General features: G+C 37.6%; 1 protein-coding gene across 6 annotated transcripts in view; it reads left to right on the top strand.

Annotated features, from left to right (window-relative positions):
• STK24 (serine/threonine kinase 24) overlaps positions 1 to 12,911 on the top strand; it is a 63,021-nt gene that overhangs the window by 39,869 nt on the left and 10,241 nt on the right. For all 6 annotated transcript variants that reach the window (XM_075424071.1, XM_075424083.1, XM_075424079.1 and 3 more), the window contains 6 exons: positions 620 to 728; positions 844 to 1,001; positions 7,139 to 7,324; positions 7,566 to 7,711; positions 9,972 to 10,095; positions 11,019 to 11,087. In XM_075424071.1, the coding sequence (XP_075280186.1) occupies positions 620 to 728; positions 844 to 1,001; positions 7,139 to 7,324; positions 7,566 to 7,711; positions 9,972 to 10,095; positions 11,019 to 11,087 (792 nt within the window). The remainder of the gene's footprint in view (positions 1 to 619; positions 729 to 843; positions 1,002 to 7,138; positions 7,325 to 7,565; positions 7,712 to 9,971; positions 10,096 to 11,018; positions 11,088 to 12,911) is intronic.

Genomic DNA, 12,911 nt, shown 5'->3' with positions numbered 1-12,911 from the left:
CTGGGGTGTGACAGGAGGAGTTTTCATAGAATCATAGAATGCTTTGGGTTGGAAGGGACCTTTAGAGGTCATCTAGCCCAACCCCCTGCAGTGAGCAGGGACATCTTCAACTAGACCAGGTTGCTCAGAGCCCCGTCCAACCTGACCCTGAGTGCTTCCAGGGATGGGGCCTCCACTGCCTCTCTGGGCAACTTGTGCCAGTGTCTCACCACCCTCATTGTAAAAAATTTCTTCCTTATATCCAGTCTAAACCTACCCTGCCTTAGTTTAAAGCCATTACTCCTTGTCCTATCGCAGCAGGCCCTGCTAAAAATATTTTCCCCATCTTTCCTATAGGCCCCCTTCAGGTACTGAAAGGCCACTGTAAGGTCTTCCTGCAGCCTTCTCTTCTGCAGGCTGAACAGCCCCAACTCTCTCAGCCTTTTGTCACAGGAGAGGTGCTCCAGCCCTCGGATCATTTTTGTGACCTCCTCTGGACCTGCTCCAACAGTTTTATAGTCTTTTGATAGTCACAGTGTTATTTCTGTTCTTTCTGTTTCTCCTTTATATATATATTTCTCTCTCTATATATATGCATACGCATACATGTATGTATAAAAATATTTCTTGTGTTTCCTAGTTGGAACCTGGCTCACTTGATGAAACCCAGATTGCTACAATATTGAGGGAGATACTCAAAGGACTCGATTACTTGCATTCAGAAAAGAAAATCCACAGAGATATTAAAGGTAAATTGGTTTTTATTTGTATGGTAATAATATTAGAAGAGCTCTTGCAATATAAATGAACACCATTCCAGTGTCAAATATCTTAATTTCCTCTGTTTCCTCGTCTTTATTCCAGCTGCTAATGTATTGCTATCTGAACAAGGAGAAGTAAAACTAGCAGATTTTGGAGTAGCGGGACAACTAACAGATACACAGATAAAGAGGAATACCTTTGTGGGAACACCGTTTTGGATGGCACCTGAAGTAATAAAGCAGTCGGCGTATGATTCAAAGGTAAGGTATTTCAAGGCATTAGCCAAATTTCCTTCCTTTTTAAACTTGAATTATGTGGGTTGGTCTTCAGAATGTAGCTAATAACTTTGTGTCTAGATGGGTGTACGTTAGCAGCTAAAAGCTGTTGGGAAGGAAAGAACCTTTCCTAATTTGTATCCAAACTTTTCCTGCTGTGTTAAGCCCATCCAGATGGCAAGAAATATTACAATATTGACAGGTACATCAGGTCACCTTTTATCCTGCTCTGTTGAGGAGTATTTTTGATGGCTGTTTAAAGTAGAAGAGAGCAAATATATACAAAACGTATGCTTCCACTTGATTTTAGAAAAAAATAGCGACACTGTTGAAGAATATGGATTTGGTGAGTGTGAAAAGTGTTGACTGAAAGTGCTTTTATGTATCTGTGGAAGTGTGCGCTGCATAAGTCTGTGCTGCTCTGACCATGTTCTTTTAGCTATACTGTACAGGGAAGGTTTAATGTTTAATATAAAATTTACTTATTTGTAGATATTTACATTATATGGGATTTTGATTTAGTGAAATCACAACACAAGCACAATGTATCAATTGTAATATACAGTTGGATCACAACAGAAATGTGATTCCGGTTACTGGTCTCCAGATGTTCACCAGCATGGCACTGGGTGTCCCACATTGCCAGGAAGGAATATATGCATTGAAGCCAGCTCAAGCCCGTTACTCTTTTCAAGATTCATTTTGTTGATCACTCTTTTATACTTCTATTAGGCTGAGCTACATACACACCTCCATGCTGCCCCTCACTTCTCCCTCTCCCATGCTGGTCTGGCTGGCTCAGTAAGACATTGATCTACAGGTTATACGGGGGAAGGGTATTTGCACAACCCGATGACCAACTGGTGCAGCTGTATATCTGAAACAAAGGTCACCCTCAAGTCCGGCTTGTGTTAAGATCAGATTAGCTTTCTTTCTGATAATTAGCAGTCATTCCTTACGTTCTTCCCTGAGCTCATCTTTCTTGCCCATCTCCTCTGACCCCCTTATAGGGATCTGTTGCTTGGTCACATCTCCATGCAGTGAGACAGGTTGGCGTGTTTCTTTCCACCCTCATCTGTGTAAGGAACTTGCCAATACTGACTCTATCCTAGACTGACTGTAGTATTACTTCCTTCCCTATTTGAGATCTTTCTGTAGAGGGGCTGTTTAAAAATAAGTAGCAGAGCTCTGTAGAGTCTCTAGAACCTTAAATGACCCCGAATTCCCAGTTGGAAGGTTGAGCAGACCGTTTTTTTTTTTTGTTTTTTTTTTGGTGGATGGTGGTTTTTGTTGTTTGGTTTTGGGGTGTTAGTGGTTGGATGTTTTTGAGGTTTGGCTTCTGGGAATGATTTTCACTTGGACAAAGCATGATTCAGTCCTCAGATTGTGATTTCCAGCTGTTTGTCTACAAGGTCATGTGGACATAAAAAGGTCTTGGATACTTGATCAGTTTCCTAGAAGGCCAGAGCTCAAGTTTTGAATGCACTAGAGATACTTACTTGTGTCTGTGAGCCTTGTGGCACTTAGAGACCAGACTGAATTGTACAGACAATGTTTTTGCTGTTGTTACACAACAACCACTTGAGAAGGTCTGTTTATTTTAAGATACTTATGCCTATGTGAGAACACAGACATCCAACTCTAACCTCATTTTCCTTCCATAAGTTGTCCATGCTTGAGAGGTGTTAAGTGGGACTGTCCTCTTCATAGCATAGTCCCAGTGAGGTGCAAGCATGTAGTTGGCTGTGTTGCCCAGTTTTGTTCTTTGCCCTGTTGAATCCTCTGACTTTCCACATGCTGGTGGGTTCCCGATAAAAGCTTGAAAGTGCTCTGTAACACTACCTTGGGTGCAGTTCACCTCCTTACTTCATGCAGTTCATCTGCTTCTTTCCTCATTTACTGTATGGCTCACACTGTTAAATTTTTTATTGCTGTTCTTCTGATTGGATTGATATCTTTGCTCATGCTGACTGATGAAATAGCACAACTGTGGAAGGCAAAGGAAAACCTAAGTTATGACATGAAACTGCTAACTAGGCTGAAGGCAGGCAGATGCATCCTGAGGTCTAACATTGCTAGTTACTGCTATAAAGCTTAAGGTCTCCTCTTGATTCAGTGTTACTATCACTTGTCTTAATGTTATGGGCAGTTGATGGATTTCCTGACCATGGCTTACACTATATTATCAACATAACCCATGTAAGAACTATTATTCCAGTATATACATTTCCACTTTAAGCAGTTTCAGATATTAAGATACAGTTATACCTCCTCTGAATTCAGATATGCTGCTGAGTTAACCATCCTGTCAAACACAGCTTTTGGAACTGAAGACACAACCTTTTAAGGAATTTCCTTAAAATGCTTTTGGTTAAAACAGTGTATCTTTATTGTCTTTCCATGACTTTATAATATTTTAACATTCACCTTAAAGTCTCTTAAGGTTGTGTAAAATAATGAATACTTAACATAAGCTGGTGGTTTTGAGTATAGTCTTACTGTTTTCCCAAATGTATGTTATGGAAATGTATGTATATAAGGTAGAGAAGCAGGTTTTTTTTGTAGATAAAAAATGTCTGCATTTTTGAAAAAATGCTGTTTTAATTCAGGATTTGACAAATACATACATTTTGTGTATTTTTCTTTTAAAATATGTGAAACTTAACAATGTCAAATCAAGCCCTAATTTATGTTCCCAGTACTGTGCTCTCAAGATTATGTGAGGCTTTTTGGACTGCTTTATGCATGTGTGAGCTGTGTATTCCTTAACTACCATACAGAATTTGCCCATTCCATTCTTAATTTATGCAGTCCCATTCCCAAACTGTTTTGTGTCCTTAAGATGTTCCCATTATTCTTTCTCGGACCATATATTGTAAGGTATATTTACAAGGTATTCCAACACTTGTCTTTATTGCCTAAAAAATAATCAAGGTATGTGATTTTTGATATGGATAATAAAATTTCAACAGCTTCTGTCAGACTTCTGTAAATAATAATTGAGACTGGTATATTTGAGAACACAAGATTGCCAGATGGCTCGTGTGAAGAGAGTAAGTTAGCTATAATATTTGCATTTTTATGTGGTCAGTAGCTAATCTGAGAGGCGTACTTGATAGCAAAATTTTCAACTTTATTTTTCATTTTCCCTTGTAGTTTATTTTTAAAGTCCAAGTAATCCAAAGGGGTGATAGTTACTTTGGCAGCTAGATTTTATCAGCCATGGGGAAAAATAGCGAAATGTCGAACCTTGACTATAATCGTTGTATTAAAGCTGCCACCTGTTTTTAAACTTCTTCTCCTGTTTTATTTTTTCCCATACCATTGATTTCCTTCTCTCCAAGCTATTTGTTCTTTGATATGATGTCCTCGTAGCATCTTTCCTTTCTTTCTAATTTCTGTTATTTTGGCAATAGTTCTTACTTCTTCCTCCTATTTTGATTCCTTTCTTCATCTGAAAGTCAGCATCTTTTCTCATCTGCTTCAGTTTTTCTGTATCTAGTTCTCTGTCTTTTCTACTATATAACTTCTAATAGAAAAATATGTAATTTAATTTTTTTTCTCTTGCACGTAGCCTGTTTTCTTTGACTTACAAAAGCTTCAAAGTCAGACTAAATTTTACTCATTTGAATGGGAGAAGGCTTGTGGCAGTACTGCAATAAATAGTAGTTGCTAGTGATTTGCTAACTCTCATCTGAACTTGGAAGAATAATTTTTGTTCAAGATTTGAAAACTGTAAAAATCATAACGTGGGTAAAACTTAGTGATGATATAGTGTCATCGCTTCTTAAGGTCATGCTTCTCCCTCCCTGTTTGGAGGACTGATTTGCGCCTGTTCTGCAGCTTCATTGTCACAGGCAAGTGCGTCCTAGAAATGCCTAGTCAGATACAGATGCAGTCGGTACTTGCATCCCTGTTTTGAGATCCTTCCTTATCTGTGAAAGGAGAGGTTATAATTCCAGAGGAATTTGGGAGTTTTATTCTTGATGCTTCCAACAGGAATGGGCTTCCAAAACCCATCTTGGACTTCAAAGAATTCAGTGTGGTTTGTTGGACTATTTAGTAATTTTTGTGGAAGAAAGTCACTAGCAGTAGAAAGGTATAAATATATGAGGAAAAAAAGGAAGTATTTATATATATGTGTGCGCGCATGTGCATATCTGTGCACACGTACACATATAAATTAGATTTTTATACTTATATATACACATGCTCCATCTGTGACTGAAAGTCAGTCAGAACAAGATCTGTCCTTTTATATGACTTTAACACATTCCTCTTGAGAAACTGAAATTCAGAATAAATTGGAAATAATAATGGTCAGTTGTTAAAATGAAGACTCATCTTCTCAGGTGACGTTTTTCTCTCATAACAAAGAAAAGCTTTCCTGCTAAAGGGAAGTTACTCACAATTGTACTCAGACTTGAGGAGAGCTTAGCTGATAATGCTGTTAAGATAAATGAAACTCAGAGCTCATATACTTATGTAATCCTCTCTGCTCAGTGTCAGATAGCAGTTCTGTAACATGGGTTAACAAAACATCATTTCATAAATTCAATGGTATGCTAATTGGCTCAGATTTTTTTTTCCCATACTTAACTTGCAAAATTGAGTAACTAAGCTCTTAACAATGTAATACTGTCTGAGCAAGGAAGAAGGAGCTTGTTTTTAGACATGCAGTGTAGCTATGATAGTGCAATGACTGCATACATTGCAGCTATCAGCCTGTAGTCCTGTATGAGTTAGCCAAAGGTAACCTACCATATCAGCTGAGCAGAGACAGATGGATTAGAGGGACGCCTAGTAAGGACAGCAGTGGTAAACGAAATCCCTACTCTATCCAGTACCTGGAAATAGATCTGTTTACAGCTTAGCAAAGTTCCAAATGCTCTGTTTGGGGCTAAAATCAGACAGCTCACTTCAGATCTTTCCTGTTTTCCTGTGAATAAGTCTTTGTTCTGTTTTCACTTCAAAAGAAATAGAGAAAACGAAACAGAAATATTTTTAATTGATATATTGTCCTTTGGAACAAATGTTTCTGTGAAAGCTTTTTTCTTTCAAATTTGAGGGGTTTATTCATCCATTCTTTTCACTTTTAGGTCTGTTATTTCAGCAGAACACAGAGAACTGTGATGCATTACCTCACATTACTTCAGACAGATTTAGCAATAGGATTTGGATCTAGTGAGACAGCATTCCCTAGAAAGAGTAGCACACTTTGATGATGAACACCTATGAAACAAATATATGTAAATAATTGTCCCTAAAAAAAACAATATGCATATTGTGGCATCCATTAACAATGTGAATCCAACTCATCAATTAAATTAAGTGATAGCAGATCTAGCACTGGTCTCTGCTGTATTATTGATCTGTCCCTCTAACTTGGCAGTGAGCCTTTGGATCTGCATTTTTCATGTGCATGACTTAGAGAAGTTTGATTGAGACCAGGCCTTCTTGGCCTACAAGACATGGCTCACAGGAGAAGGTCTACAAAGCATATCAGGTAGAAAAGTGCTGTCAGTATTTCAGAAGCTACTTGGACCAAATGCTTAACTGGTTGAACCCTTGGGTTGAAAAAGTTAAGTAATACTGTTCTAGACTGCATTTCCCTAGTCTGTGAATAAGAATGATGTATAAGACAGTGTTAAACCCAAGGAAAATTATGTTCTAATGTATTAAATTTCTGATGATTGTACTAGTTGATTCTTGTTGAGGAAAAATCTTGTGTATGTTATAATATTTTCCTTTATGCCAGTATTCGAGTCTTGTCCCATATTTAGATAGTGTACTTGAATATGGTCGATCAAATGCTAGTTTGTAACAACTCTACTATTACTACTTAAAAATATTTGTGTTTCAAGATCAGTTATAACTGCTAGTGTAATAGAATTGTTTTCAAAACGTTTTAAAACACTAATAAGTACAACTGCTTTATGCTATAGAGTAAAAAAAAACAAGGGACTCTGTATACTTTATTTTGTGTGGTTAACCACAAACCGTGATAACAAAACCAATTTACATATGAAATTATTTACAGTAAAGGTTTAAAATCTACCTTTGCAAGCAACACTGTTTCTTCTCTTTCTTCGACCTAATCTTGAAAGCATTGTTTCTTACAGGCAGATATCTGGTCATTAGGCATAACAGCCATCGAACTTGCAAAAGGAGAGCCACCTCATGCAGAATTACATCCAATGAAGGTTTTGTTCCTTATTCCTAAGAACAATCCACCGACGCTGGAAGGAAACTTCAGTAAATCCCTCAAAGAATTTGTGGAGGCCTGCTTAAACAAGGACCCAAGCTTTGTGAGTTTCATCTGTTTGTCAACGTATAGTAGAGAATAATTGACTAGTTTACATGAATAAGTGCAGTTCAGCTTTTCTAATATGGGGCAACATAGTCACCAGCATCTCTCTTTTTTTTTTTTTTTTTTTTTTAAATACTGTATATATCTAAAATCTCATTTCTGGATTTCTTTATCTTTTTATAGTGAGTCACTTAACACTCTCAAATGCGTTTAAAAAATCTTCTTTTGTTTTTTTGAAGAGACCTACTGCAAAAGAGCTCTTAAAACACAAATTTATTTTACGAAACTCAAAGAAAACTTCCTACCTGACTGACCTTATTGATAGGCACAAGAGATGGAAGTCTGAACAAAGTCATGACGACTCCAGTTCTGATGACTCAGATACGTAAGTTTGAGCTTGTAAAATATCCTTTGTAAGTATAGGAGCCAAGTAGTTATTTTTAACACACATATCCTTATGTTTTGTTATTTACAGCTTTTCAGCTTAGCAGCCTTGGTAAACTAATGATACCTTGATTTCAGTGTTGCAAGGGATTTCATGCAAAGAACAGTCACTGAGAACTGTTCTTCTGGCCCGTTCTGTACTACCTTCTCTTTTATGTAGGGTCTAGGGTCCTTCCTAGGCATAACACCAGCTGCTTCGGTCATGCGAGCAGAAGGTGGGCCTCACCATGCATGGCCAGGTAGCAGTGTGCACATGCACTGTCCTCTGTGTGCACCTGGCCACCTAAGGAGGGGAGTTGTCTCCTTGGTGGCAGGTTGTCCCACGTATTGGTGATCTTGAGTAAACAGGCATATTCTTGTGTATAAGAGAGGGTTAGTGGACAATCCTTCTGTGATAATGAGGTTTTGGGGTACAAACCACATTACCTAGGTTTTTTTATGAGGTGTTTTCGTTTTGTGGGTTTGGTGTTTGTTTGTTTTTTTTTCCTCCTATCCTTCCAGGAAGGTTGGGCCATTACAGAGTGATAATCATGAAATATCATATTATTTATTGAAAAAGAAGAAGTTTTGTAAATCAGATTTATTTCCTTTGCAATTTTTACTTCTCTCCGTCAAATTTTGATGGAGCTGTTCAGTAGGTTCATGAGTCCGTTTCCTTAGAAAACCGAGTTACAAATAATTGTGACTCAGTTAAAAAGTTAACTTTGTTAGTCCAAAAGTAATTTTGAAAGTAGTGCATGTCATCAGATTACACACTTTTGAAAATCAAGTGAAAGGATTGCCACAATTTATTCACAAATGTATTAAATTTCTCATAATAAAAAAAACACAACTATTGTCTGCAATTTCAATCTGAGTGCTAATGGTAGGCATCAGACTCTTTATGATTTCTTGGCTGTTATTTGTGTATTTTGGCTGTTACATTTGGCTGTATACATCTCAGTTGTATATTTGTCCTACGTTACTGATGGTTTCATGCCTTCCAGTGATCGCAGTCCCAGCCCAAAACCAGGTCTGATTTGGAAGGTAAACTACTAGTCCTGAAACTGGTCTCCGATCAGTTACCAACTGAACTTTGAGGTTACAGTTCTTTCTTCCTGTGGAATATCAGACCAGCTTTGATAGCTTGGCATAGGAGAGTAGCGGAACTAGAATAGTTATTGAGTGTTACGTCTAAGCCTGCTTTCACCTTTTCTGCTTCCACAGCAGCCCTTGTATTAGATGTGATAAAAGGATGAGTTTGAGATGCCAGAATATTAACTTTCCAAATCAATAAATGTTTTTCTGTTGTGTCAGCTTGCTAGAGCTAAGGTACACAAGGAAAGTAGCCCTGCCTCTTTCAGTGACAGCCAGGAATTTAATGTGACTTCAAGCAGAAATCTTGGAGGATTTTCTCAGACTGATCGCTTTTTTGACTTGGTAGGCCACACTAAATACGTTTTCTACAGTGGCTGCTAGATGCACTTTTAATTGGTGGTTTTCTTGCAGATCACTCTTAACTGACAGATCAGAAAGAAATGAACTTGGAGAAGGATATTTATGGTAGTGAGAGGAGAAATGTAATGCAGTGACTGATTAGTGTCAGTGTAAATATTTTTGTTCTTTTAAGTTAGCAGGAGTTACAGGAAAAAAAAAATGACTATGCCATCCACAAAAAAATGAGGCAAAAGATTGATTTATGGTGATGTAGTTTGTTAAAGCCATGCTGTGTCTGTACTTTTTCAGCCAATTTTCTTTGAGTGGAAAATCTACCTTGCTAACGGGCTGGGGAGGAACTGTGTTCCTCAAAGGTACTCTAAACTAGTGTCTTAGCTGTTTTTCTAGGTGGAGTGAGTTTAAGTCTTCTAATTTTTTCCCCCTTCTGATGATTTGAGGTACCCTGCTAAAGCTAGTTTTCAAATAGCAATAAAACACTTCATTTCACTTGTTTATGTAATTTGGGAAAATGTTTTCGATCTGTAATGCCTCTCTCTCATTCTGAAGTTAATTTAACATTTAGTGAAGTATCTTGGTTTCATTTTTTTAATTTCCCCCCAAAATTACATTACTTTCCAGTACTTGTCTTCATACTTACTGGCTTGCACAATAGAATCCTGATTTTGGTCTTGACTGTAGCTTTTATGTTTAGTGTGTATATTGAATGAATATGGACAATAAGGTGCAGGTAATTAAACTTTTTTTTTTTTTCCTCCCCCTTGAAGTGAACCAGATGGCCAGGCTTCAGGTGGAAGTGATTCAGGAGAGTGGATCTTTACAATAAGAGAAAAAGACCCCAAGAATCTAGAGAATGGAGCAGCCCAGCCTTTGGAGTTGCAAAGAAATAAGGTGCTGAAAATATTGACTGTATTATACAAGGAGATAATTTTCTTGTTTTAATAATTCGGTGGGGTGATTTTTATTTTATGCCTTTAAAAGCATTTAAATTGTAAAACTTTCAGAACTTTTGCTAAAAATGTGTATTCTACAGTTGCCTTTCACAAAATGTTTTGACTAAGTCTTGAAGTTTGGGCATTCTGTAAATGAGCCCTTTTTCTGTGGTTTGTGAACTATGTACCAAAATATTTTTGTGGTTTGTGAACTATTACCACTGGAGGAAGAGCAGGCAATATTTTATTTTTAAAAATCTTCCTTCTGTAAAGTAAACTTAAACCAGTACAGTACAAAGCAGGGCTGGGGTTTTGGGGAAGGCATTCTGGTCTTTTAGGAAAAAAGACTACAATGTAGCAAAGAATAGAATAACATGTGTCCAAAAAACCACCAAAAACCCTAGAATAAGGGAAGCTGAGGAGCGGCTCCATTTGTATTTTCTGCAGCCTGTGTTGCTGAGGCAAGTGGCTTGTACCCTGGCTCTGAGAAGTCTGTGTGTGCTCTTATCAGAACTGGAGAAATACAAGAAAAATACTGTATTGTATGGGAGGAACCTAGTAAATATCAGCATGTCTGTGATTTAGTACATGCTTAGTAGGATTGCGGGGGTTTTTTTATTGTGGGTGTTTTTTTTTTTTTTTTTCCCTGAGCTTGCATGTATTTGAGGTGCCACAGCCTCGAATTTTAATTCAGCCTCCATTTTCCACAGTGCTTTGGAATAGTCTGTTGTAGAATGTTTTACATATTTGTATATACGTAGAAACAGATTTTGCATAAAGCATAGCACGTTGGAACTATTTTTTTTCTTCAATTAGAAACAGAATACAATGAGGATGCTTTTTTCAGAAATAGAATTGGTCAGAATTTTGTTTTCTTTAAAGGAAAAGGATATCCCAAAGAGGCCTCTATCCCAATGCCTGTCTACAGTTATATCCCCTTTATTTGCAGAGGTAAGTTATTGCTCTAAAACTTAACAGTTCCAGGATTCATGTCTCTGAAAAACAGAAATACATGGTGAATGGCATCTAAGGTTTCTACAATCCATTTGGAACTTGATGTGTTACAGCTTTAGCTGTACCCTTTACTCTCTTGCATGTCTACTTTTGAGATCTTTGTTTTGTTTCTAACAATAATTCATATGCATGGTAGCAACATCAACAATGCTACCCTAAAGCAATGAACATGAACAACAAAAAGGTATGTTAACGTTTGGATTGCATCATTCAATTTTTTGACACTGCTTTATCTCTTTATCTGTCATTTTATCTGTCAACTTTAAAAATAAATCATATGAAGGGGAAGCCAGATATTTATGAAATGTTACTATTTTAAAAAGTTGATAGAACTCTAAGAAACAAAAAATCCCTTCTCACCCTAGCTTTGATATGATTTTTTTTATTTAAATGATTTCAGTCATTGTAACTGTCACAGAAATAAAGTTAGAGAAATTGTTCTAATAAAAGGATGTTGTCTTAAGTTTGTTCTAATGAATAAAGTCCTGCTTCAGAGGATTGTCATTGAATTTTGCATGCTGCTCATTAAGAATATTGAGTGCAGTAAAGCAATTAAACTTATTTAAAGGGGATGACCTCTCTACTGGTTATTCAGACTCCAGTATTAAGTCAGCCTGTCATTCTCTTATGTAAAGTGGAGAAACGCTTTGAACAGGGATCAAAATGGAAATCTGACGTTTTCCATTGCAGTTCTTTATCTATTGCCCACTTGCCTCTGAGAATCTTCTTTCAATTCCCTACCCTTCCATCTCTCAAACATTCTTCTGGTTGCTGTGCATGTCCTTGAGGTCTTCCTTCTCCTTTTCCAATACCAAGCATGACATATAGGTCCTGCATCCACTGTCTTCCATGTTCCATCGTCCATCTTCATCCTTCCTTTATTTTTCATTTTGTCTCCACCATGCCCTTCATTACCTGTCTTCTAGATATCTCTGTTCTGGATTCTTCCTTCCCATGCCATTGCTAATTAGTCATGGTGTCATTCTATGCCTTTCTTGCTTCCCATTTTTATTTTCAAGGCCATTCTTTTAATTGCCGCTTGCTGATCCCTGTGGGTATGTGATTCTCCTAGCACTGCAGCAACACAAGCATTTTTCACTGCAATCCTTATTAAAATTGCCATTTACTTTTATCTCTTTAGCGTGTAGAGGCTACAGAAAAACTTTTCCTCACACACTTCTTTGTTGTATCTTTTCATGCTATGGGAGAAGACTCTTGGTCTGGTATCTGCTGTTTGGTTCATACTTTGACTTCTCTTCCATGCAACTTCTGGTGGAATACCACAACTTTCCCAAACGGTTCCAGAATTTCATTGCAAGGTTTCCTTTTTCTTATGGGCATGGCTACTGTCTCTGCTGTCTGAAGGAAGCCTTATGATAAATTTTCAGTGTTCCATTTGTTTATCATTCAAAGCACAGATATCTGCACCTTCAGGAATTACTGCTAGCTAAATGAGTTACTCCATGGAACTCCTCCAAAAAGAACAAAGCTGACCATTCAGAGCTTTTTGTTGTCATGGAGGCTTCAAAGCTTTTGGCACAGAAGACAGGTGTGAAAACCCACTGCTGTCCTGAAGTAATCTTACAGGGGAGGATTGTGCTCTGCATCCTTCTCATTCAGTTGAATTCTGATACAGCTTAGGAGCCTAGGCTGAAGAGGCTTGCTCAGCTGTGGGGCCCTGCCTCTCTGTTGCTGGTGGTAATCTGAAGCTTGGTGCACCTCAGCAAAGCAAGTAAAAAAACCACAGCCAACCAAAGGATG

Source organism: Opisthocomus hoazin, chromosome 1 (genome assembly GCF_030867145.1).
Source record: "Opisthocomus hoazin isolate bOpiHoa1 chromosome 1, bOpiHoa1.hap1, whole genome shotgun sequence".
Classification (NCBI taxonomy): Eukaryota; Metazoa; Chordata; class Aves; order Opisthocomiformes; family Opisthocomidae; genus Opisthocomus; species Opisthocomus hoazin.
Note: the sequence above shows the minus strand (reverse complement) of the source record. Positions and strands in the feature narration are given on the sequence as shown.